General features: G+C 48.6%; 2 protein-coding genes across 2 annotated transcripts; both read left to right on the plus strand.

Moving 5' to 3' along the window:
- Positions 1 to 378: 378 nt before the first annotated feature.
- DCL1 (putative RNA helicase/RNAse III) lies at positions 379 to 5,698 on the plus strand (the record flags this gene model as incomplete). Its single annotated transcript, XM_041698193.1, has 17 exons — positions 379 to 414; positions 502 to 620; positions 671 to 852; positions 904 to 1,007; positions 1,060 to 1,325; positions 1,375 to 1,482; positions 1,537 to 2,170; positions 2,223 to 2,281; positions 2,328 to 2,397; positions 2,450 to 2,518; positions 2,566 to 2,745; positions 2,807 to 3,880; positions 3,930 to 4,330; positions 4,385 to 4,898; positions 4,954 to 5,139; positions 5,195 to 5,347; positions 5,402 to 5,698. The coding sequence occupies 17 exons, from the start codon at positions 379 to 381 to the stop codon at positions 5,696 to 5,698; spliced, it is 4,452 nt and encodes a 1,483-aa protein (XP_041551402.1).
- Positions 5,699 to 6,337: 639 nt separating this feature from the next.
- Positions 6,338 to 19,499, plus strand: APUU_12037S (dynein heavy chain; the record flags this gene model as incomplete). The annotated part of the gene is made up of 3 exons (XM_041698194.1): positions 6,338 to 6,623; positions 6,690 to 18,997; positions 19,053 to 19,499. The coding sequence occupies 3 exons, from the start codon at positions 6,338 to 6,340 to the stop codon at positions 19,497 to 19,499; spliced, it is 13,041 nt and encodes a 4,346-aa protein (XP_041551403.1).
- Positions 19,500 to 22,339: the final 2,840 nt, after the last annotated feature.

Here is a 22,339-nt window from a genome sequence, read left to right on the forward strand (position 1 = left end):
TATCGAGCTCGGTACCTTCGCTACTTTCGCTTGGTGAAAGGGGGGCAATTCTTTTTAATTGCAGTCATGCCTGTACATATTGGTGTTCTATTCTTCAATGTCTCGTGCCAAGTTATATATTTATTAGAGTGTACCTGTGAACAAAGTGTGAATGCGCGTTTGCTCAGTGTTTGCTAGCTGCCTTTAGCCTCGAATTATTAAAAATTCTTGTCACTGCTTATCATCTCGCTCCTCCTTTCATTTTCTCCATTGACCGCTCCTTATCTTCCGAGGTGCTTTTTTGAATCGAGGAAATTCCTACCAGGACCTCAGCTTGTTGGATCGTTTCTCTCGGTAGTATCTCGATATTGACCTAGGCTTATATTTAGCGACTACATCATGGGAGACGCAAGGTCGGCTGCGTCATTGTCAATGGTGAGTCCCTCCTTCCAAACCCGTGTATCCCTCCGGTGCCCAAATGCTGGTGTAAGTACCAAGAGGTTGCTGACAGTATATTTCAAGGTGAGTTCGATTGAAGACAAAGACAGCCTGTCATCCGACGAGTCCGAGGTCGAAGTAATCTCGCCCACCGAAGACGCCTCGCAGCGCCGAAAGAACCAGAAAGCCAACTTCGAAGCATTGTCAGTAACCAATGCTCGTCGCTGTATTCAATTGAAGGCTGACCTTCTAGACTCGCCCAGCGGGCTGATACCTGTGACGAGAGAGTTGAGCGCTCTCAAGATACCCAGGTATCGACAGCTCGACTGTTCGCATCGAAAGATAACCAACAGGGCACGCTAGACCCTCGAGAATACCAGATAGAATTATTTGAAAGAGCAAAGGCCGAGAATACGATCGCGGTTCTAGCTACAGGTATGCAAATCAACTCCAAAAACAATATTAGACATTCTAATCATACTGCAGGAGCTGGAAAGACACTGATAGCTGTACTGTTACTAAAACACATTATCGAGAGAGAACTTAACAACCGCGCAGATGGAGGGTCCCACCGAATTTCCTTTTTCTTGGTATGTGGAAACGAGTTATATCGAGAGAAAACAAGGCTGATAATTTTTATAGGTTGATAGCGTGACGCTTTCCTACCAACAAGCAGGAGTTTTGCGAAACAACCTCGATTCAAGCGTCGGTCACTTATTCGGAGCTCTGGGCACTGACCTTTGGAGCCGGGGGGCCTGGGATGAATTTCTCAAAAAGTACATGGTGATTGTTTGCACTGCAGAAATCCTACATCAATGCTTGCTTAATGCCCACATCAAGATGGAACAGATCAACCTCCTGATCTTTGATGAAGCCCACCATACGAAGAAGGACCATGTTTATGCACGGTTCGTGACGATTGCAAAAGTTAATGGCGCATTTCTGATTATATCATAGGATCATAAGGGACTCATACCTTTTGGCTGAATCGTCAAAAAGGCCACGAATTTTTGGAATGACGGCTTCTCCAATTGACACGAAAGGCGATGTTGCAGAGGGTGCTATGTATGTCGTTGAAAACATGTTCCCTCATGCGTGCACTGACTGGCGTCTATACAGGAACCTAGAATTATATCTGGATAGCAAAATTGCTACAGCGTCCCAGCTATCCCAAATACACAAGTTCATCAAGCGTCCCACTGAGGAGCTATGGTTTCATGATAGACTTGAATCACCTTTTGGAACCAAGCTTTACAATCTGATGGAAAGTCGTTTTGGTGACATTGAGGATTTGAAGTCCGTTTTTCGATTTTCCTGGCAAGCGAGTTCTGCTCTCGGTAGATGGTGCTCAGATGGGGTTTGGAGGCACATCTTTTCTGCCAACGTGCTACCGAAACTCGAAGGGAAATCAAGGGAGGAGATGTCCCGATTGCAAGAAGCGGGCGATATTGCTAAGGATCATACGCTTAATAGTCCAGATGAACGAGGCCAATTAAGTCAAAAGGTCCTCATTCTCCAGAAAAAGCTCACCGAACACTACCAGAACAACCCAGAAACAAAATGCATCGTTTTTACGACAATGCGTTATACTGCCCTTATGTTGCTGGAACTGTTTACAGCTTTGGAGATTCCGTATATAAGACCTGGGCTATTGATCGGTGCGCGATCTGACGACCTAACATCGGCGAACATATCATTCCGTCAACAGTTTCTTGCCCTTGTTAAATTCAGAAGTGGGGAGATTAACTGTTTGGTAAGTAATGCGCTGAAACTTTCTATAAACACGCCATTCTGACCGCTGGTAGTTTGCTACTTCTGTGGCCGAGGAAGGCCTCGATATCGCCGATTGTAATCTGGTTGTACGGTAGGTTACATGTTGACAACTCTACCCGATGATACTAACCGTCTAGGTTTGACTTGTTCAATACCATGATCCAATATGTTCAAAGCCGTGGCCGTGCTAGACAAGCAAACTCTACAGTACGTTATGATGCATGCTATACTGGTATCGTCTAACAAAAGGTACCATTAGTATGCGAGTATTGTGGAGAGAGACAACGAAGGACAACAGCAACGCCTTCTTGAGGTTCGTGACGCGGAAGTAAGCTTGACCTGGCCCCAAGAAACATGCCATGGCTGACCCTATAGCAAATTATGCAAGTTTTCTGCGAATCACTTCCAGAGGATCGAATCTTAAAGGGAAATGATGGACCTTTGGGATTCTCGTACTCGGAAGAAGTCGAAAGGGTGTACACAATCAAGCGTTCGGGTGCGAAGTTGACTTATCACTCCGCTTTGGCTGTTTTATCGCGGTATGCAAGTAGCTTGGTGAGTACTGGCACTATGGAACATAATGCTCTTACCAATTAACAACTGGAATGTTATACAGCAATACGAAGGTGATATCTCAGGTCAAGTTACCTATGTGGTTCTTCCATCGAAAGATACGTTTGTCTGTGAAGTAATACTGCCGGAGAGATCTCCTATAAGAGGCTTAAATGGCAGCCCGGCGATGAACAAATCGACCGCAAAACGATCAGCAGCCTTTGATACTTGTGTTTTGCTGAGGAAGCACAAGTTGCTTGATGATAACTTCAACTCCGTTTATCGGAGGCGCCTGCCAGCCATGAGAAATGCGAGGCTTGCTATAACCTGCAAGAAAACCAATCAGTATGACATGCTGCACAAGCCGTCCCTTTGGGCCAGGGATCGTGGTATACAACCGGAAAGATTATATGCTACTTTTTTAGCATTTAAGCCCACCAGGCCACTTTCACGAAGGCTAGCGAGCATGGTTCTCTTGACCCGAGAGAGGTTACCACAACTCCCAAGCTTTTCTATATGGCTCGAGGAAGAGGACGTGGAGACAGAGGTTCAATTTGTTTCTGTTGAAACAGCTTGTGTATTATCAATGGAGATGGTCAGTGCCATAACTGAATTTACACTCCGGGTCTTTCTTGATGTCTTTCAAAAGACGTACAGCTGTGAGCCCGAGAACATGCCGTACTGGCTCGTCCCTGCAAGCACACAAAACGCTCCAGAATCCGATGTTGATCCGTCAACTTGCATTAACTGGGATACTGTTGCTTTGAAAGATGATTTTGACGGACTAAACTTTTCAGAGATAACGGATCCACAGTTCCTATGTGACCGGTTTGTGTTTGATCCATGGGATGGCCGCTGTCGGTACTTCACCCTATCTGTCGATGAAAGCCTGAAACCTTCAGATCCTCCGCCTTCATATGTTCCCCATCGCCGACACATGGACGACATAATGAACTATTGTATAAGCCTGTCAAAAAACTCACGAGCCCATTTCCTGTCCAAGTGTAGTTGGAACCAACCAGTCTACAGAGCGGAGCTGGTCCGACTTCGAAGGAACCTGCTCGACAAAATGTCAGATCAGGAGAGAAAAACAGAAACGAAGTGCTTCGTTTGCTTGGAGCCCTTAAAGATATCGGCGGTTAGTTGCCCCTAGAATTTATTACGCCTAACTACTGACGCCGTAAAAGCTTCCCGTTTCTGTTGCAGCATCTTGCCTTGCTTTCCCCGCTATAGTTACCAGGCTTGATGGCTATTTAATAACCCTAGAGGCTTGCGCAGAGCTGGATCTCATTGTTAAACCAGACCTTGCCTTGGAGGCATTCACTAAAGACTCTGACAATACCGAGGAGCATCGTGCCCAACAAATCCAGTTCCAGAGGGGAATGGGGAAAAACTATGAGCGTTTGGAGTTCTTGGGGGATTGCTTTCTCAAGATGGCAACATCAATCTCACTCTTTGCACAGAACCCCGACAACGACGAGTTTGACTTCCACGTCAAGCGAATGTGCCTAATCTGCAACAAGAACTTGTTCAACACTGCCATCAAGAAAGCGATTTACCGATACATCCGCAGTCAAGGATTTTCAAGGTATGAGCTTTTCCAAAATTTATGCTCTATAATAGACCCTGACTATAACTGCAGACATACTTGGTACCCCGAGGGGCTTTCCCTATTGAAAGGCAAGGATCATAGTAAGAAGCTTCTTTCCTCGGCGAAGCATCATCTCGCAGAAAAGACAATAGCAGATGTGTGTGAAGCGTTGATAGGAGCTGCTCTACTCTCCGGTGGCCGTGATAATCGATTCGATATGGCAGTCAAGGCCGTGACTATCCTTGTTGATAACGAGGACCACGAAGTATCTTGCTGGAAGGACTACATTTCCGTTTATAAACTCCCCCATTATCAGACCGAGAGTGCAACTGGGTTTGAGAAAAAACTCGCGCAAATGATAGAAGAGAAACTTGGACACCAATTTAATTACCCAAGGTTACTTCATTCAGCATGCACTCATCCTTCCTTCCCTTCGGCGTGGGCTACTGTACCCTGTTATCAAAGGTTGGAATTTCTTGGTGATTCATTGCTTGACATGGCTTGTGTAGAGGACTTGTTCTCACGGTATCCAGACCGAGACCCGCAGTGGCTCACAGAGCACAAGGTAAGTAATCAGCAAAGCTCAATGGTGGAAAACGGTCCACTAATTTATATCTTAGATGGCTATGGTTTCCAACAAGTTCTTAGGAGCACTGGCAATCAAACTCGGACTCCACAAGCACCTCAGACTGTTTAGTACCCCACTGTTTTCTCGAATCAATCGATACGCAGAAGAAATAGAGGCCGTGGAATTGGAAAACGAGGTCACGGTCGACTATTGGACTGGAACTACCGATCCGCCCAAGGTATGCCTTCTAATTATGCGACAATACGATTTCGCGTAGCTGACCCCGCCAAAAGTGTTTACCAGACATGGTGGAAGCTTACCTAGGAGCTATATTTGTGGATTCAAACTTCGATTTTGGTGTTGTTGTGGCATTTTACCAACGACACATAAAACCGTTCTTCCAAGATATGGCGATTTACGATACTTTTGCCAACAAACATCCTACAGTAAGTCTACATCTATATTTAATCGTGAAATAGACCGAGATTGATACCCACTAGACCTTCCTACATAATCGACTGACAAATGAATACGGATGCACGGACTATTGCTTGAAAGCGGGCGAGATCCCTGCCGTCGATGGAGAACCACCCCGGGTGCTGGCCGCTGTGATGATCCACGACACTGTTATCGCCGAGGGAATAGCCTCATCGAGTCGTTATGCAAAGGTGAAAGCAAGCGAAAAGGCCCTGGATATGCTGGAGAGCATTGGACAAGCTGAGTTCCGCGAGGAGTTCAAATGCAATTGCCGAGAGACGGAAAATCCTCCAGAGACGGACCTTGGAACGGCCGTTTGAGATAAACAGATAGCCATTAGGCTTTAGGGTAATAATCAGACAAACATCTCTGTATTTTGGGTGGTAGAAAGATACTAGACAAGCTTGTTTGAAAAGACTTTCTGCAGGCGACGGACCTATGGAATATCAAACAGCAAACCAAGGAACCCAAAGTCGTAACAACGGCGGATCACGTGTAAAAATAGGAACCAGCGAAACGTGGCAGGCCGCTAGTCTAGGGTAGGACTAGCGTGGATCACCCCCTGAAAGTTACCAAAAACACGCCTGTGAAGCCCGCCGCGTCTCTGGCTCATATTGCTGATTTGTACCTGCTAGCGACCAACTCAACCTCTGGACAGGTTGGAGCTAAATCGGCAGCCGGACGAGTTTTTGAACGCTCTATAATCATTTAATCTACATTTTCTCTACTCTGATTCTTTTGCTTTCAGCGTATTCCCCATTTGCGTTGCCTCTCCCGTATCCCGCGTCACCGCCGCCGCCTCTCTTATCGGACTGTTGTTTGTTGCGAGCATTCAACCTTGCGCCGCAAAACGTTGTCTGTCTGCGATTTAATTTCGCCCCTACCACGCCGTGACCTTCACCTTCTAGTCGACCATCGATGACACAGTCGGGTTACTTTTCATAGATAAATCGATCGTGATGGAGGTTGCCTCTTCCGAGGTCCCTGACGGTGTTCCCACCGCCATCTCCCAGGGGCCCTTGGTTGATGCAGACGCTGTTGTGCAATATTTGGTGGATGTACTGCGGGTTACTCTAGGAGCGCTGAGAAGCGAACTTGAAAACACCGGCAGCCTTCTATCAAAGCCCAAATACAGTGAAACTGCACAAAGATGTGTACGGTTTGCGTCGGAGTCGCAAGTTGCGCTGTATGTGCAGAAGGATATTGTGGCATCCGAGAATACGAATGGAACTGCGGATGGTGAGGGTAAGTACGCCTAGGTCCTTACGATGAGTAGGATGGCACTGAACTGACTGATGTGATTTGCCGCAGAACCTCCGACGCAGTATGTGTATAACCTCTCCACCGAACTGTCGTCTTCGTCCACGACTGTCTCATCGGTGGCTTTCGTAAAGCGGCCGACTGCTATCGATCCTTCGCTCCCTATATCGTCACAAATCCAGGTTATGAATTTGCCTGGTCCTGTAATCCTCAACAACGCACAAGCGCAACAAGGAACGTCGCAGTCGCCCTACGAGTTTTTACATTTGATGGTGCATCATGCTCTTAGCCCATATTTTGAAGCCAACACACGCGAACAGGAGGGTGCTACGAAATCAAAGACCGATGCGGAGGGTAAAACCGGAGTTCCGGGTACTAAGAAGAAATTCGCGGAACTGGAACTAGGACTTTTGCATCTGCAGCAGAACATTGAGATCCCCGCCCTGAATTTGCCTCTGCATGAAGTTGTTCAGGCCGCCCTTGTCGATGCGGAAGCGCGAGGTGTCAAGCCTTCTGTTGAGCTTATTGACGCTACGCTACTTGAGAGCAGCGCGTTCATCAACAGCATCCAGAATAATGTGAACGCTTGGATCAAATCTATTCAGACCATTACGAAGATGTCTCGCGATGCGGATAGTGGGTCAGCTGCGCAGGAAATCAACTTCTGGCTATCCATGGAATCAGCTCTTGAGGGTATCGAAAAGCAACTGCAAGGTGAGGGAGTTGTGCTGACTTTGGATATCCTACGCCAGGCGAAGCGGTACCAGGCCACCCTCAGTTTCAATGCCGATACTGGGCTGCGCGAGGCGACGGACCTAGTTCAGAAATATAACCAACTGATGCGAGACTTCCCTCTCGATGAACTCCTCTCTGCGACCTCATTGCAGAAGGTCCGTGAATCTATTACACTCATTTTCAACCATCTCAACAAGAAGATGAAGATCTGCCCGTACCCCATCAAGCGTGCCCTTGCGCTCGTGGAGGCCATCTCAGGCGACCTTGATTCCCAAATACATTCCTTACTTAACGGCAGGACCATTCTGCACCTCGACTACCGTGAATTCCGCACCCTTATGAAGACTGCTAGTGCTATCTGGAGGACCTGGGACGACAACCTCAAGGAATTCACGAACGTTGCTCGCGAATCCACCAGGCGTCGAAACGAGAAGTTCATCCCGATTAAAATCAACTCGCGCCATGAGAAGACGCAAGAGCGACTGAAATACATGAACACGTTCCGTGTTAACCACGAGCAACTTCAACGAACCATCGCTAACGTTCTTGGTCCCAAAAGCTCTTCTGCTGGAGACTCTGCAGCTGGCGCAGGATCCGATGGAGCAGTAATTGTTGAGGAGATCGGCGACGTTGACGCCGTCGACGAAGTCGCACAAGCCTACGCTGCTCTTAAGAGTGTGGATGTGCTAGATGTCTCACCACAAGGGACACAAAACTGGATCAAGGAGGAGATTGCATATAACGAACGAACTTCTCGGGTCGAAAATTCAATTATTGCTCGCCTGCGTGATCGTCTTGCCACTGCAAAGAACGCCAACGAGATGTTCCGCGTATTTTCCAAATTCAATGCGCTTCTTGTGCGCCCTAAGATCAGAGGTGCTATTGGCGAATACCAGACACAACTCATCGAGAACGTGAAACAAGACATATCAGCGTTGCATGAGCGATTCAAGCAGCAATACGGGCACTCAGAAGCCCACGCAATGGCCCAGCTTCGCGATCTCCCCCCGGTTTCTGGTGCGATCGTTTGGGCACGCCAGATCGAGCGTCAGCTGGACGGGTATATGCGGAAGGTCGAAGATGTTCTAGGAGAAGACTGGCACCTGCATTCCGAGGGCCAGAAGCTTCAGGCCGAGGGTAATTTGTTCAGGAAGAAGCTAGATACTCGCCCCGTTTTTGAGACATGGTTGCATGATGTACAGCGGCGACGAATCACTATTTCCGGACGGTTGTTCAATATTATCCGCAACCGAGCTGCAGGAAACACTTTGGATCTCGCGGTGAACTTTGATGCTCAAATTATTGCTCTTTTCAAAGAAGTGCGGAACCTGCTCTGGCTCAACTTCCAGGTTCCCCATGCAGTCAGCAACATTTCCAAGGAAGCCAAGCGTGTGTACCCATACGCCATTAGTTTGATGGAGAGTGTTCGCACATTGCTTCAGACCAACCGCTCCATATTGTCAATGACTGATGTCGCAATGTTGCTTAATGGATATGTGAACGAGGCCCAGAGCATGATCGTAAGGGGCATCCCGCTCCGATGGGAGTCCTTCGTGCACTCATACGAACTGCACGTGAAACACGCTGCTCTAGCAAACGGTGCCCTTGATTCAGTTATGCCCAGCAGGGGTGAGAGCAAGCACGTTCAGTTCGTGCGAGAGTTCGCCGCCTCAGCGTCCGTCCTCCAACATAAGACCGCAGTTTTGGCTGCTATCAATGATACTATCCAAAAGGCAACCCACGAGCTCAAGACTTGTCCGTATGAGTTTTCTGCATTTAAGCAGCGCTTGAATGTCATCCAAAGTGCGGTGGACAAGCTGAACCTCGAAAACTACGTCAATCTCGGGTACTGGGTGCACAACCTGAACCAGAAGATTGAGGCCATCCTCCAAGAGCGTCTACACAAAGCCATCCGCGAGTGGATAAACTCTTTCCAAGAATCACAGAATGGCCAGCAGCCTTCGCAAGTAATTCACGCCGCAGGTGAATCAGAAGTCTCGGCGTACAGCATTGAGTTTCCCGCCCTTACTCATGAGATATCCATGCGTAATCAGGTGCTCCATCTTGACCCACCTCTCCAATATGCTCGGGCAACGTGGTTTTCACATTTTGATAACTGGCTCGGTGTCGTTTGCAACCTTGAGAAGATCAAGTCATCCCGCTACCAGATTTCCGTTGAGGTGCAGAAGGTGCAACTCTCGGAGGCCTGCTTTGCCGATCTCCCACAGTATTGTTCCGAGGAATTGAACCTCGTTTACAGCACTGTCGAAGTCAGACTCAAGGAAGTGTCCCAGTACGTCGATAAGTGGCTGCAATTCCAGTCGCTTTGGGATTTGCAGTCTGAACAAGTTTATGACATTTTGGGTGACGACTTGTCTCAATGGCTTCAGCTTCTCCAAGAAATCCGCAAAAGCCGGGCCACTTTCGACACATCGGAAGTTAGTCGGTCATTTGGTAACATTAAGATTGATTACGAGCAAGTCCAAACCCGAGTCAATGCGAAGTACGACCAGTGGCAACACGAAATTTTGCTGAAGTTTGGATCTAAACTTGGAAACCGCATGCGAGAAGTACACTCTGAGATTGCCACCGCTCGACACAACTTGGAAGGGCAAACCTTAGAGGCTGCTTCTACCGCCCATGCAGTCTCCTTCATCACTATTGTGCAGCAGTGCAAGCGCAAGGCTAAGGTGTGGGAGCCCGAAGTCGATATTTTCCGACAAGGTCAGGCTACTCTTGTCCGCCAACGCTACCAATTCCCTAGTGATTGGCTTCACGTGGAGAACGTTGATGGTGAATGGGCTGCTCTCAACGAATTGCTTAGCCGGAAGGGCCAAATTGTTGCGGACCAGACCGAAGGTCTACGAGCAAAGATTTCGGCGGAGGATAAGGTCATTAACGACAAGATTGCTGAGGCCATTGCACAGTGGAATGAAGAGAAACCTGTATCTGGCACCATCCCCCCAGAGGAGGCCTCCCGGTCTCTTAGCTCGTTCCAGTCACGTCTCGAATCTCTCCAGTCTGAGTTTGAGATGGTATCCAAGGCTAAGGAAGCTCTTGACCTGCCAACGAGTGCAGAATCGTCATTACCCGCAATCCTGGAAGAGGTCCAGGATTTCATGTCCGTTTGGGCGGCTCTGTCTACTATTTGGAAGAGCCTTAACGACCTCCGAGACGCGCTTTGGACAAGTATTCAGCCAAGAAAGCTTCGCCAGTCTATTGACGGCCTTATCAAGATGACCAAGGAAATGCCCAGTCGGATGCGGCAGTATGCCGCCTTCGAGCACATTCAGAACGTTCTACGGCAGCTTTTGAAGGTTAACCCTCTGCTGTCGGACATGAAATCGGAAGCTGTACGTGAGCGACACTGGCTGAAGATTTACAAGGCTCTCAAACCAGGAAAGAGATTTTCTCTCGTGTCTCTGACACTAGGCGATGTATGGGACCTCCAACTTGCGACTAGCGAGACGGTGATTCGAAACATCATTGCTCAAGCTCAGGGAGAAATGGCTCTCGAGGAGTTCTTGAAGTCTGTCCGCGAGACCTGGCAGAACTATTCACTTGACCTGGTTAACTACCAGAACAAGTGCCGACTTATTCGCGGCTTCGATGACCTTTTCGCTAAGTGCAGTGAGAACTTGAACTCCCTGCAAGCCATGAGGCATTCTCCCTATTACAAAGAATTCGAAGAAGAGGCTTCCTCATGGGAGGACAAACTGAACCGAGTTCATGTCCTGTTCGACGTGTGGATTGACGTCCAGCGTCAATGGGTTTATCTTGAGGGTGTCTTTACCGGCAATGCTGACATTAAGCACCTATTGCCTCTGGAGTCGAGCCGATTCCAGAATATCAATTCAGAGTTTTTCGCCGTGATGAAGAAGGTGTACAAGTCGCCATTTGTTCTCGATGTCCTTGCCATCAATGGAGTTCAGAAATCCCTTGAAAGACTCGCTGAGTTGCTGAACAAGATCCAGAAAGCTCTTGGTGAATACCTGGAACGAGAGAGAGTTTCCTTCCCCCGTTTTTACTTCGTGGGTGATGAGGATCTTCTGGAGATCATTGGAAATAGTAACGACATTTTCAGAGTCGCGAAACATTTCAAGAAGATGTTCGCCGGTCTATCGGGTGTTCTGATGGACGATGACAGCAACATTGTTGGGTTCACGTCAAAGGAGGGAGAAGAGGTTAGGCTGAAGAAAGAAGTCAACCTTGTCAAGACGCCTAGGATCAATGACTGGTTGACTGCCCTTGAGAGCAACATGAAAACAACCCTTGCCGAGCTCCTGGCGGAAGCGGTTGAACAATTCGAACCTCTTTACAACTCGTCCGAGGTTGACCGTACCGCCTTTGACGACTTCATTGCCAATTATCCTGCCCAGATCGTTGTCCTTGCCAGCCAAGTTGTATGGACACAAGAGGTCCAGAAGTCGTTGGAGAACGGGGGCACAAACCTTCCGGCGCTCTTTGACGCCCAGGTCAGAGTACTCGAACTCCTTGCAGTGACTGTTCTTGGAGACTTGGACCACATCAGCAGAAAAAAATGCGAGCACCTCATTACCGAGTTTGTCCATCAGCGCGATACCATTTCCAAGCTCATTACCTCAAATGCCACGAGCCCAACACACTACCTCTGGCTGCTTCAAATGCGCTATGTTTACCAGAGCGAAGGCGACTTCCTGCAACGATTGCACGTCCATATGGCGAACTCCAAATTGAATTACGGATTTGAGTACCTTGGTGTTCCCGAACGCCTTGTGCGCACTCCTCTTACGGATCGCTGTTTCCTCACTCTTACTCAGGCACTATGCCAAAGACTCGGTGGCTCTCCATATGGACCTGCAGGTACAGGTAAAACCGAGTCCGTCAAGGCCCTGGGTCTCCAACTCGGTCGTTTCACCCTTGTTTTCTGCTGTGACGACACGTTCGATTTCCAAGCAATGGGCCGTATTTTCCTCGGTATCTGTCAAGTTGGCGCTTGGGGATGTTTCGATGAGTTCAACCGTCTTGAGGAGCGAATTTTGTCGGCTGTGTCACAACAAATCCAGAACATCCAAATTGGTCTCAGAATTGGCGAGACCGATGACAAGTCTCAGATCGATTTAGTTGGCAGACGACTGAGTGTTAACCTTAACACCGGTATTTTCATTACCATGAACCCTGGCTATGCTGGACGATCCAACCTTCCGGATAACTTGAAGAAGCTCTTCAGGAGTGTCGCCATGTCGAAGCCCGACAAGGAGCTCATTGCCGAAGTCATGTTATTCTCCCAAGGTTTCAAGCAAGCAAAGCACCTCTCACAGCAGACTGTGCCGTTCTTCGACCATTGTTCCACCCAATTATCTAAACAGGCTCATTACGATTTCGGTCTTCGTGCCCTGAAGAGTGTTCTGGTTAGCTCAGGAGGTCTTAAGCGTGCACGTATCGCAAACACCGACGGGGAACTTGGTCCCGATGAGATTGTTGAACCACAGATCATTGTTCAGAGTCTCCGTGAAACCATTGCTCCCAAATTGGTTCGAGAGGATGTTGCAACCATGCTGCAGATTCAGGAACAGGATTTCGCAGGCGTCGAATATGTCCCAGCTAATTACGAGAAGCTTACTGCTGCCGTTCGAGAAATTGCCCAAGAACAACACTTCGTCGACAGCGAGATGTGGATCACAAAGGCTCTCCAACTCTACCAGATCCAGAGCATCCATCACGGTGTTATGATGGTCGGCAAATCGGGAGCCGGTAAATCATCAGCGTGGAAAATTCTGCTTCAAGCCCTTCAACGCATTGAAGGAGTTGACGGGGTTTCTCACATCATTGATTCAAAGGTCATGTCGAAAGAGGCGCTCTACGGTAACCTCGATAGCACTACTAGGGAGTGGACCGATGGTCTCTTTACTGGTATCCTACGAAAGATTGTGGACAACCTCCGTGGTGAGGACACTAAGCGACACTGGATTGTGTTCGATGGAGATGTCGACCCAGAATGGGTTGAGAACCTGAACAGTGTGCTTGACGACAACAAGCTGCTTACCCTACCGAACGGAGAACGATTGAACTTGCCACCAAATGTTCGCATCATGTTCGAAGTTGAGAGCCTCAAATATGCCACCCTGGCCACTGTCAGTCGTTGTGGTATGGTTTGGTTCAATGAGGATACCGTGACGCCCTCAATGATCATCACGAACTATGTTGAATCGCTTAAGACGAAGACTTTTGAGGACCTGGATGATGACAGTGCTCCTGCCGGCCAAAGTGCTGTCAAGACACAGGATTGCCAAGATATGCTGTCAACTATCCTCTCTCAGCTCCTGCAGACCGACGACCTCGTTCTTAAGACTCTTGCGGAAGCTAAGAAGTACAACCATATCATGGAGTTCACTGATATCCGCGCTCTTAACACCCTGTTCAGTCTCGTGAACAAGGCTTGCCGGAATGTCCTTGAGTACAATATCCAGCATGTTGACTTCCCTCTGGAGTATGAGCAAATTGAGTCTTACATCTCCAAGAAGGTTCTTCTTTCCCTTGTTTGGTCTTTCACTGGAGATTGCCCCCTAGGAGACCGCAAGTCTTTCGGAGAGTTCGTGTCTGGCCTCACTACAATTGATCTGCCCATTGAAACTGATTCGTCTATCATCGATTTCGACGTAACCCTTCCTAAGGGGGCTTGGTCAAGCTGGCAATCTCAGGTGCCAACTATTGATGTCAACACCCATTCCATAACTCAGACCGATGTGGTTATTCCCACGGTGGATACTGTTCGGCATGAAGATGTTCTCTACTCATGGCTTGCAGAGCACAAGCCACTGCTACTCTGTGGTCCTCCAGGTTCCGGTAAAACCATGACACTGTTCGCCGCGCTTCGCAAACTGCCTAACATGGAGGTTGTTGGTCTCAACTTCTCCAGTGCAACGACTCCTGACCTTTTAATCAAGACCTTCGAGCAGTACTGTGAATACAAAAAGACGCTGAACGGCGTTATCATGTCTCCCAGTCAAATCGGTCGCTGGTTGGTTATTTTCTGCGATGAAATCAACTTGCCAGCACCTGACCGATATGGAACACAACGCGCAATTTCCTTCCTGCGCCAGCTTGTTGAGCAAAATGGCTTCTGGAGGACATCTGACAAGACCTGGGTTACTCTTGACCGCATTCAATTCGTCGGCGCTTGCAATCCTCCTACCGATGCCGGTCGTACGGCTCTGGCCGAACGGTTCCTCCGTCACTCTCCTTTGGTCATGGTGGATTACCCTGGCGAAATTTCGCTCAATCAGATCTACGGGACATTCAACTCGGCCATCCTCAAGATTCTCCCGTTGTTGCGTGGTTATTCCGAGTCATTTACCAAGGCTATGGTGCAGTTTTATCTGGAGTCTCAGGCACGATTTACTCCAAAGATACAGCCCCACTACGTGTACTCTCCTCGTGAACTGACCCGATGGGTTCGCGGTGTATACGAGGCCATTAAGCCACTTGAAAGCCTTTCAGTCGAAGGTCTCGTCCGCATATGGGCACACGAAGCTCTGCGGCTTTTCCAAGACCGTCTTGTCACCGAAGACGAGCGAGCCTGGACTGCGGATGCTGTTCGACGAATCGCGCTCGAAAATTTCCCTACCATTGACCAGGAGCAGGCACTGAAGGGTCCAATACTTTTCTCTAATTGGTTGTCGAGGAACTACGTTCCGGTTGAGCAAGAGCAACTACGTGATTTTGTCAAAGCGCGTCTCAGGACATTCTGCGAGGAAGAAGTTGATGTTCCCCTCGTTCTGTTTAACGATGTCTTGGAGCATGCCCTGCGCATTGATCGTGTCTTCCGTCAGCCCCAAGGTCACCTTATTCTTATCGGTGTCAGCGGAAGTGGTAAAACAACACTGTCTCGCTTCGTTGCCTGGATGAACGGTTTGAAGGTCTTCCAGATCAAGGTACACGGCAAGTACTCTTCAGAAGATTTCGATGACGATCTCCGAAGCGTCCTTCGCCGTGCCGGTTGCAAGGGAGAGAAGATCTGCTTCATCATGGACGAGTCCAATGTTCTGGATTCCGGATTCTTGGAACGTATGAACACTCTACTAGCCAACGCCGAGGTTCCTGGTCTTTTCGAAGGGGATGAGTTCTCTTCCCTTATGACAGCATGCAAAGAGGGTGCTCAGCGGCAGGGTCTCATCCTTGACAGCCAAGAGGAACTCTATAAGTGGTTCACCCAACAGATTGTCAAGAACCTGCACGTCGTTTTCACCATGAATCCTCCTGAAGAAGGCCTTTCGTCGAAGGCCGCAACTAGTCCGGCGTTGTTCAACCGTTGCGTTCTTAATTGGATGGGAGACTGGTCTGACCAGGCCCTTTTCCAAGTTGGCTCCGAACTCACTCAGTCGGTTGACCTTGATAAAGCCAACTTTGTTGCGCCAGACAGCATACCAGTGGCGTACCGCGAGCTCAGCCTGCCAGCATCACACCGTGACGCGGTTGTTAATGCCATGGTCTATATCCACTATTCGCTCCAGCGATTCAACCAGCGCCTACAGAAACAACAAGGAAAGACAACATATCTGACTCCCCGCCATTACCTTGACTTTGTCGCCCAGTATGTGAAACTGTTCAATGAAAAACGCGAAGACCTAGAGGAGCAACAGAGGCACTTGAATGTCGGTCTCGAGAAATTGAGAGACACCGTCGAGAAAGTTAGCGATTTGCGTGGCAGTCTAGCTCAGAAGAAGACGCAACTCGAGAAGAAAGACACGGAGGCGAATGAAAAGTTGCAACGTATGGTTGCAGACCAACGTGAGGCAGAGCAACGTAAAGCCGTGTCTCTCGAGGTGCAAGCCGCTTTGGAGAAACAGGAACAAGAAGTCGCTACGCGTAAAGAAGTCGTGTTGAACGACCTTGCGAGGGCTGAGCCTGCTGTCGAGGAAGCACAAAGGAGTGTCAGTAACATTAAACGCCAGCACCTGACCGAAGTTCGTTCCATGGGCAATCCTCCATCTGGTGTTAGACTTGCTTTGGAAGCTGTTTGCACTCTGCTTGGGCATAAGGTTGATAGCTGGAAGACAATACAAGGAATCGTTCGAAGAGACGATTTCATTGCCAGCATCGTCAACTACGACAACGAAAAGCAGATGACGAGGAACCACAGGGTGAAGATGCAGAACGAGTTCTTTTCCAAGGAGGATTTCACCTATGAGAGAGTCAACAGGGCCAGTAAGGCCTGCGGCCCCTTGGTTCAGTGGGTCTCAGCACAGGTCAACTACTCTGAGATCTTGGATCGAGTTGGACCCCTGCGTGACGAGGTTGGTCAATTAGAGCAACAAGCGCTTCAAACCAAAGAAGAAGCCCAAACCATTGAAACAACGATCAAGGATCTTGAGAACAGTATCGCCACCTACAAGGATGAGTATGCTGCTCTTATTAGTGAAACGCAGGCAATCAAGACGGAGATGGAGAGAGTACAATTCAAGGTCGACCGAAGTGTGCGCTTACTTGACAGCCTGGCTTCTGAGCGTACGCGATGGGAGGAGGGAAGCAGGTCATTCGAAACCCAAATCAGCACACTGGTTGGCGACGTCCTCATTGCTGCGGCCTTCCTCGCTTATGCTGGCTTCTATGACCAACAATTCCGTAAGGCGATGACGGATGATTGGGTCCAGCACCTGGTCCAATCCGGCATCACCTTGAAGCCACACAACCCTATCACAGAATATCTGTCGAACGCGGATGAACGTCTTGCCTGGCAAGCGCACTCCTTGCCGGTCGATGATCTTAGCACTGAGAACGCCATCTTCCTGAAGCGCTACAACAGATACCCGCTTATCATCGATCCTTCGGGTCGTGTTACTGAATTCTTGCAGAAGGAAAGCTCAGAGAGGAAACTCACGGTGACCAGCTTCCTTGATGATTCGTTTGTCAAACAACTTGAAAGTGCTCTCCGGTTCGGTAACCCGATCCTTATCCAAGATGCCGAGCACTTGGATCCCATCCTCAACCACGTCCTCAACAAAGAGTACCAGAAAACCGGAGGACGTGTTCTCATCCAGTTGGGCAAACAGGAGATCGATTTCTCGCCTTCCTTCAAGCTTTTCCTCTCGACAAGAGACCCGTCCGCATCTTTCGCACCTGATATCTGCAGCAGGACCACATTTGTCAACTTCACTATCACGCAGAGCAGCTTGCAGATCCAATCGCTCAATGAAGTCCTCAAATCTGAACGAGACGACGTGGACAGCCGGCGTTCCGATCTTGTCAAGGCCCAAGGAGAATTCAAGGTTCATCTTCGCCAGCTTGAGAAGCGTCTATTGCAAGCCCTCAACGAGTCCCAAGGCAACATTCTCGATGACGACAACGTTATCGAAACACTCGAGACTCTCAAGAAGGAGGCTGCAGAAATTTCCAAGAAGATGGCTGAGACCGAAGGTGTCATGACAGAGGTGGAGGAGATCACTCAACGTTACAGTATCGTTGCACGCTCGTGCAGCGCAGTGTTCGCGGTTTTGGAACAGCTTCACCATATCAACCACTTCTACCAATTCTCCCTCAAATACTTCACCGACATCTTTGACTCGGTTCTGCACGCCAACAAACACCTCGAAAATTCAGGTCTTGATAAAAAGCGAGATTATCTCGAGCGCATTGACATCATTCTCCGAGATCTCTTTATCACCACCTATCAACGGACCTCGTTGGGTGTCATTCAAAAGGACCGCATCACCCTGGCCATGCTCTTGGCGCAGGCGGCTCCTTATCCCATGGACAAAGGCATTATTGACACTATTCTGGATGAATCCACTGAAGGTAACGACTTGTCAGCCAATCCCGAGGCCAAGGTCCAGGTGATGAGCGGGTTTGCGAACATGTCACTATTCAAATCTCATCTCCCTGCAGTGACTGCAGAACAGTGGGATCAATTCTTGAGCGAAGAACTCGCGGAGAACTATGTCCCAGCTGTTTGGGACGAGAATACGTCGGAGCTCGACAAGCTACTCCGGTCTTTACTGCTTGTCAAATTTTGCAGGATGGACCGATTTGTCCCGGCTGCTGAACGCTTTATTGTTGCTGTCTTCGGCCGTGAGTTATACGAAGGAAGCACTGACCTGCAGCACATCGTGGGGCAAGTCACTGCCACTTCGCCAATTTCCCTCAGCTCGAGCCCTGGATTCGATGCTAGTTACAAGGTCGACGCCCTTGTCGAGCGCACGCACGCGACTTGCGCGAACATTGCTATGGGTTCCAACGAAGGTCTTGAGAGTGCCGACAAAGCGATCAGCAACGCGGCTTCCGCTGGAACTTGGGTTCTGGTCAAGAACGTACATCTTGCGCCTTCGTGGCTGCAGAGTTTGGAGAAGCGCCTCGCCTCGCTCAAGCCTCATAAGGACTTCAGACTTTTCCTCTCCATGGAATCCAGCCCCAAGATTCCGGTCAATCTAATCCGCGCTTCTCGTGTGTTGATGTACGAGCAGCCCGCTGGTGTACGCGCGAACATGAAGGACTCCCTGTCTTCGTTGTCTACTCGCGCTAGCAAGGCTCCTGTTGAGAAGGCTCGCGTGTATCTTCTGCTCTGCTTCTTGCATGCTGTTGTTCAAGAGAGACTGCGGTATGCGCCCAGTCTTGGCTGGAAGGGCTTCTGGGAGTTCAATGATAGTGACGTGAGTATCCCGATTTCCGGATTGATAGTATGAAACTAACTAACTCGTGTAATAGTACGAATGCTCAGCATACATTATCGACTACTGGGTTGATACCATTGCCCAAGGCCGATCCAACGTCGCACCCCAGAAGCTCCCATGGGACATGATCCGCACATTGATAACCGAAATGTACGGTGGAAAGGTGGATGACGGCGAAGACTTCCAACAGCTGGAGCGCCTGGTGAATAGCTTCCTCACCCCAGCCGCCTTCGAGGACGAATACAAGCTCGTTTCTGGCGTCGAGAATGATGAGTGCTTGACGCTACCAGGGGAAACTGGCCTCCAGAACTTCGTGCAATGGGTCAACAACCTTCCAGAGAGAGAGCCACCGACCTACCTTGGACTTCCGGCAAATGCAGAGAAGCTTCTGCTTGTTGGGCATGGCAAGAAGATGATCTCGGACCTGTCCAAGGTGACATCGTTGTTGGATGAGGGGGAGCAACTTATGATTGAAGCTTAGTCTTGAATATTCCTTTTCTTTTGTTATTGTAAGATTCAGGGTGCTATGTCGAAGGCGCAGGCGGGATATTGACTATCCATTGGTACTGGGAAGGGCTTTTTTTTTTTTTTTTTTGTACTGGCTTTTGGCCATATTCTGGAATGTTTTTGTTTTTTTGTTTCTTTTTTTTTATTTCTATATTTCATGTTCCTGTGTTATTTTAAACTCTTCCAGTCTTCTTTAGACTACACATTTCAGCAATAGACTTGTATGCATATATCCCAACCATTTTCATGAAAGTCCTGGCCGCGGAAGGGTAAACTTCTCAGGGTGGACTGACTGACTATAAGTGAACTCGAACCCTACACTCCCCACCTGCTTAAGAAGAAACTCGCGCGTCACCATCGGCGCCTCCGACCCAGCCTCACGCCTCAATGTCGTCCCCGTTTCACGAAACCACTCCTCCAACACCTCCGCCGACATCCCTGCCAGCCCTAAGCGGGACAGGTGCCACTGCGCCAGGATGAACCGACCAGCAACATGAAGTATGACGACACCAGCATCGGGTCCAAAACCGCGTCGATGGCCAGGCCCGAGATCTGGGGTCGGCAGATGGCAGAAATGATGATCAAGCATCTTCAATTAGGGCAGGCTACAAGAATTCCCATTGGCGGTGGTGGGCAGTCCACCTTCTTTTGACCCAATCAAACTCCGTCTTCTCCGGCTCACCTCCTCGGAATGATGTACGGCGTCCCTCAATACTCCCAGAAGCAGAGGAGGCTGTAGATGGGCTTGAATTTGCAGAGAAAAGGCAACTGGAAGATTGGTGGATGATCCCATTAATTTGCCCATTTTACGATAGATGGGGCTGTGCATGGTTTGTGGGAAAGGAATATAATGATATTGATTTGAGTATAGTCAATATAACAAGGCACCATCTAAAAAGTCATACGTGATACATACGAGACTCTAATATACTTCTTGTGGATGGCATCACTTTTATGATGATTATCTCAGCTGAGGCACAGCAAAAGCTCTGGTTACTCTGCCAGGCTAACGGCATTTACAGGAGCTGGGGCACTACTCGTAGACAAAGACATGGCCTTGCTTGCATTATACCTGTCAGTAATAGAATTTTTCGAAACAAAAGGTTCAATGACCGCTAGATACTTTATGAAATCTTCACATCTGGCAATAGCCCTCTGCATGGAATCCAGCAGTTGGCCCTTCCAAAACAACTGAACACAACCTAGCTATGTTTCAGCCTTGTGTACCATCGCGCATTACGTGGAACAATCAACAAAACACCTCTCTCAAGAAAATATCCCTGATCTGAACATTCTCATAACTCCGCTTATTGAAGAGCTTCATTATTCCAACCACCGCAAGAGCATCCTGAGAAGGGAGGTGCCGCTGTGATCCATCTAGGCGGCAATCTGCTTGGTCTCCAACTGTTGCAAACACCGTCTCAATCCGTTTACTCAAATCCGTACAATGTATGACCCATCTGCGCATCCGTAGTATATTAGCACAGTAATCTGACCGGGGAGACCACGGTAGAAGACCTACTCGGTTCAGCGCGTAAGTGACCTATTGAACATGGGGAACTTCTAGTCAGCGTGCGTTCTACTAGTAGACAGCCCGGTAAGGACAATTAACTGCTCGACACGTCTCGTATAACAAGAAAAATACAATCCGAAGATGGCGGGACAACAAGAAGAATGGAAAATAAGCATATCAAGTAAAGTAAGGAGCTCACATCTCGCGTGGTGACAAGCTAGAATCAACAAGCGAGGAAGCCGTCAGTCCAGAACTGGAAGCAGTTTCTAGGATCAAATTGCTTACCTTTCTCTCGCACGACGGTATAGTACCTGACTCCATTACGAGTACGATGTGTCTCAAGATCTGTTTTTGCACGTATGAGAAACGCATGAGTAAGGTATCTACAGCCGCGCGCATGGAGAGACATGACATGGAGCCCAGGTTACGCACCTCTGACAGACGCTCCTTTAGGACAACTCTGATCTCGTCATAGATTTCCTTTTTTATTCTGTAAACTCCACCGCGACGGGCGAGGCGACTTGATATCATATCATATATTAGTCCAGGACTGGAATCGGAAAAGGGATTATTACTGGGACATACCGGATGGCTGGTCGTGCTATATTGGGAAAATTAACTGTGTTAGCCGAGCTGGGCTCCTCTTTTGCCTTCGAGATACCCTCCTGTGGGTGTGTTTGTAGGTAGGAGAAATGCGTCAGGTCTCGGGGAGGTAAGGCAAACGTACTAACGCCGAGTATGTTGTCCCGTAATATCCTGTATGCGTGATATTGAGCGTTAGTATTTCTCTAAAGAAAGGAGGGGAAGGGATATATCGTAAATGATATCGTTAACGTACTTGTGCCGTCTGTATCTCGACAAAGGCAGTATCTGCCCGGCAAGTCGAGCCATTGGTATGTTAGGAGAGGATTTAAGCTAGCAGAATCTGAATACGCTGGATAGAGGTCGAGTCGGAGGTGGGAAAGGAGTCAACGACACGAAATAAAGACATGGTCAGAGGGCGCTTTTTGTTTGTAGTCCCAGGCTATCATAACACTTTGTTTGCTGCAACACAAGTCAAATGTGTTGAAATGTTGAAATGGATCAGGCTTATTGATCCATGGCCAGCTGAAATGAGGCAATTTCCTACTTGGACATATCGGTAATGAGCAAAGGGAATTGTGAATTAAACTAACTATACACTATGCAGACCTAGACTGCTACTTTATAGATATGTAATGTAATTCTCGTGGCACATGTCTTGAGCAAGCACTCAAACGCCGTTGATAATCCAGGGAACAGTGTTATGCACGTTAAAACAT

Source organism: Aspergillus puulaauensis, chromosome 1, assembly GCF_016861865.1.
Source record: "Aspergillus puulaauensis MK2 DNA, chromosome 1, nearly complete sequence".
In the NCBI taxonomy this organism is placed as follows: domain Eukaryota; kingdom Fungi; phylum Ascomycota; class Eurotiomycetes; order Eurotiales; family Aspergillaceae; genus Aspergillus; species Aspergillus puulaauensis.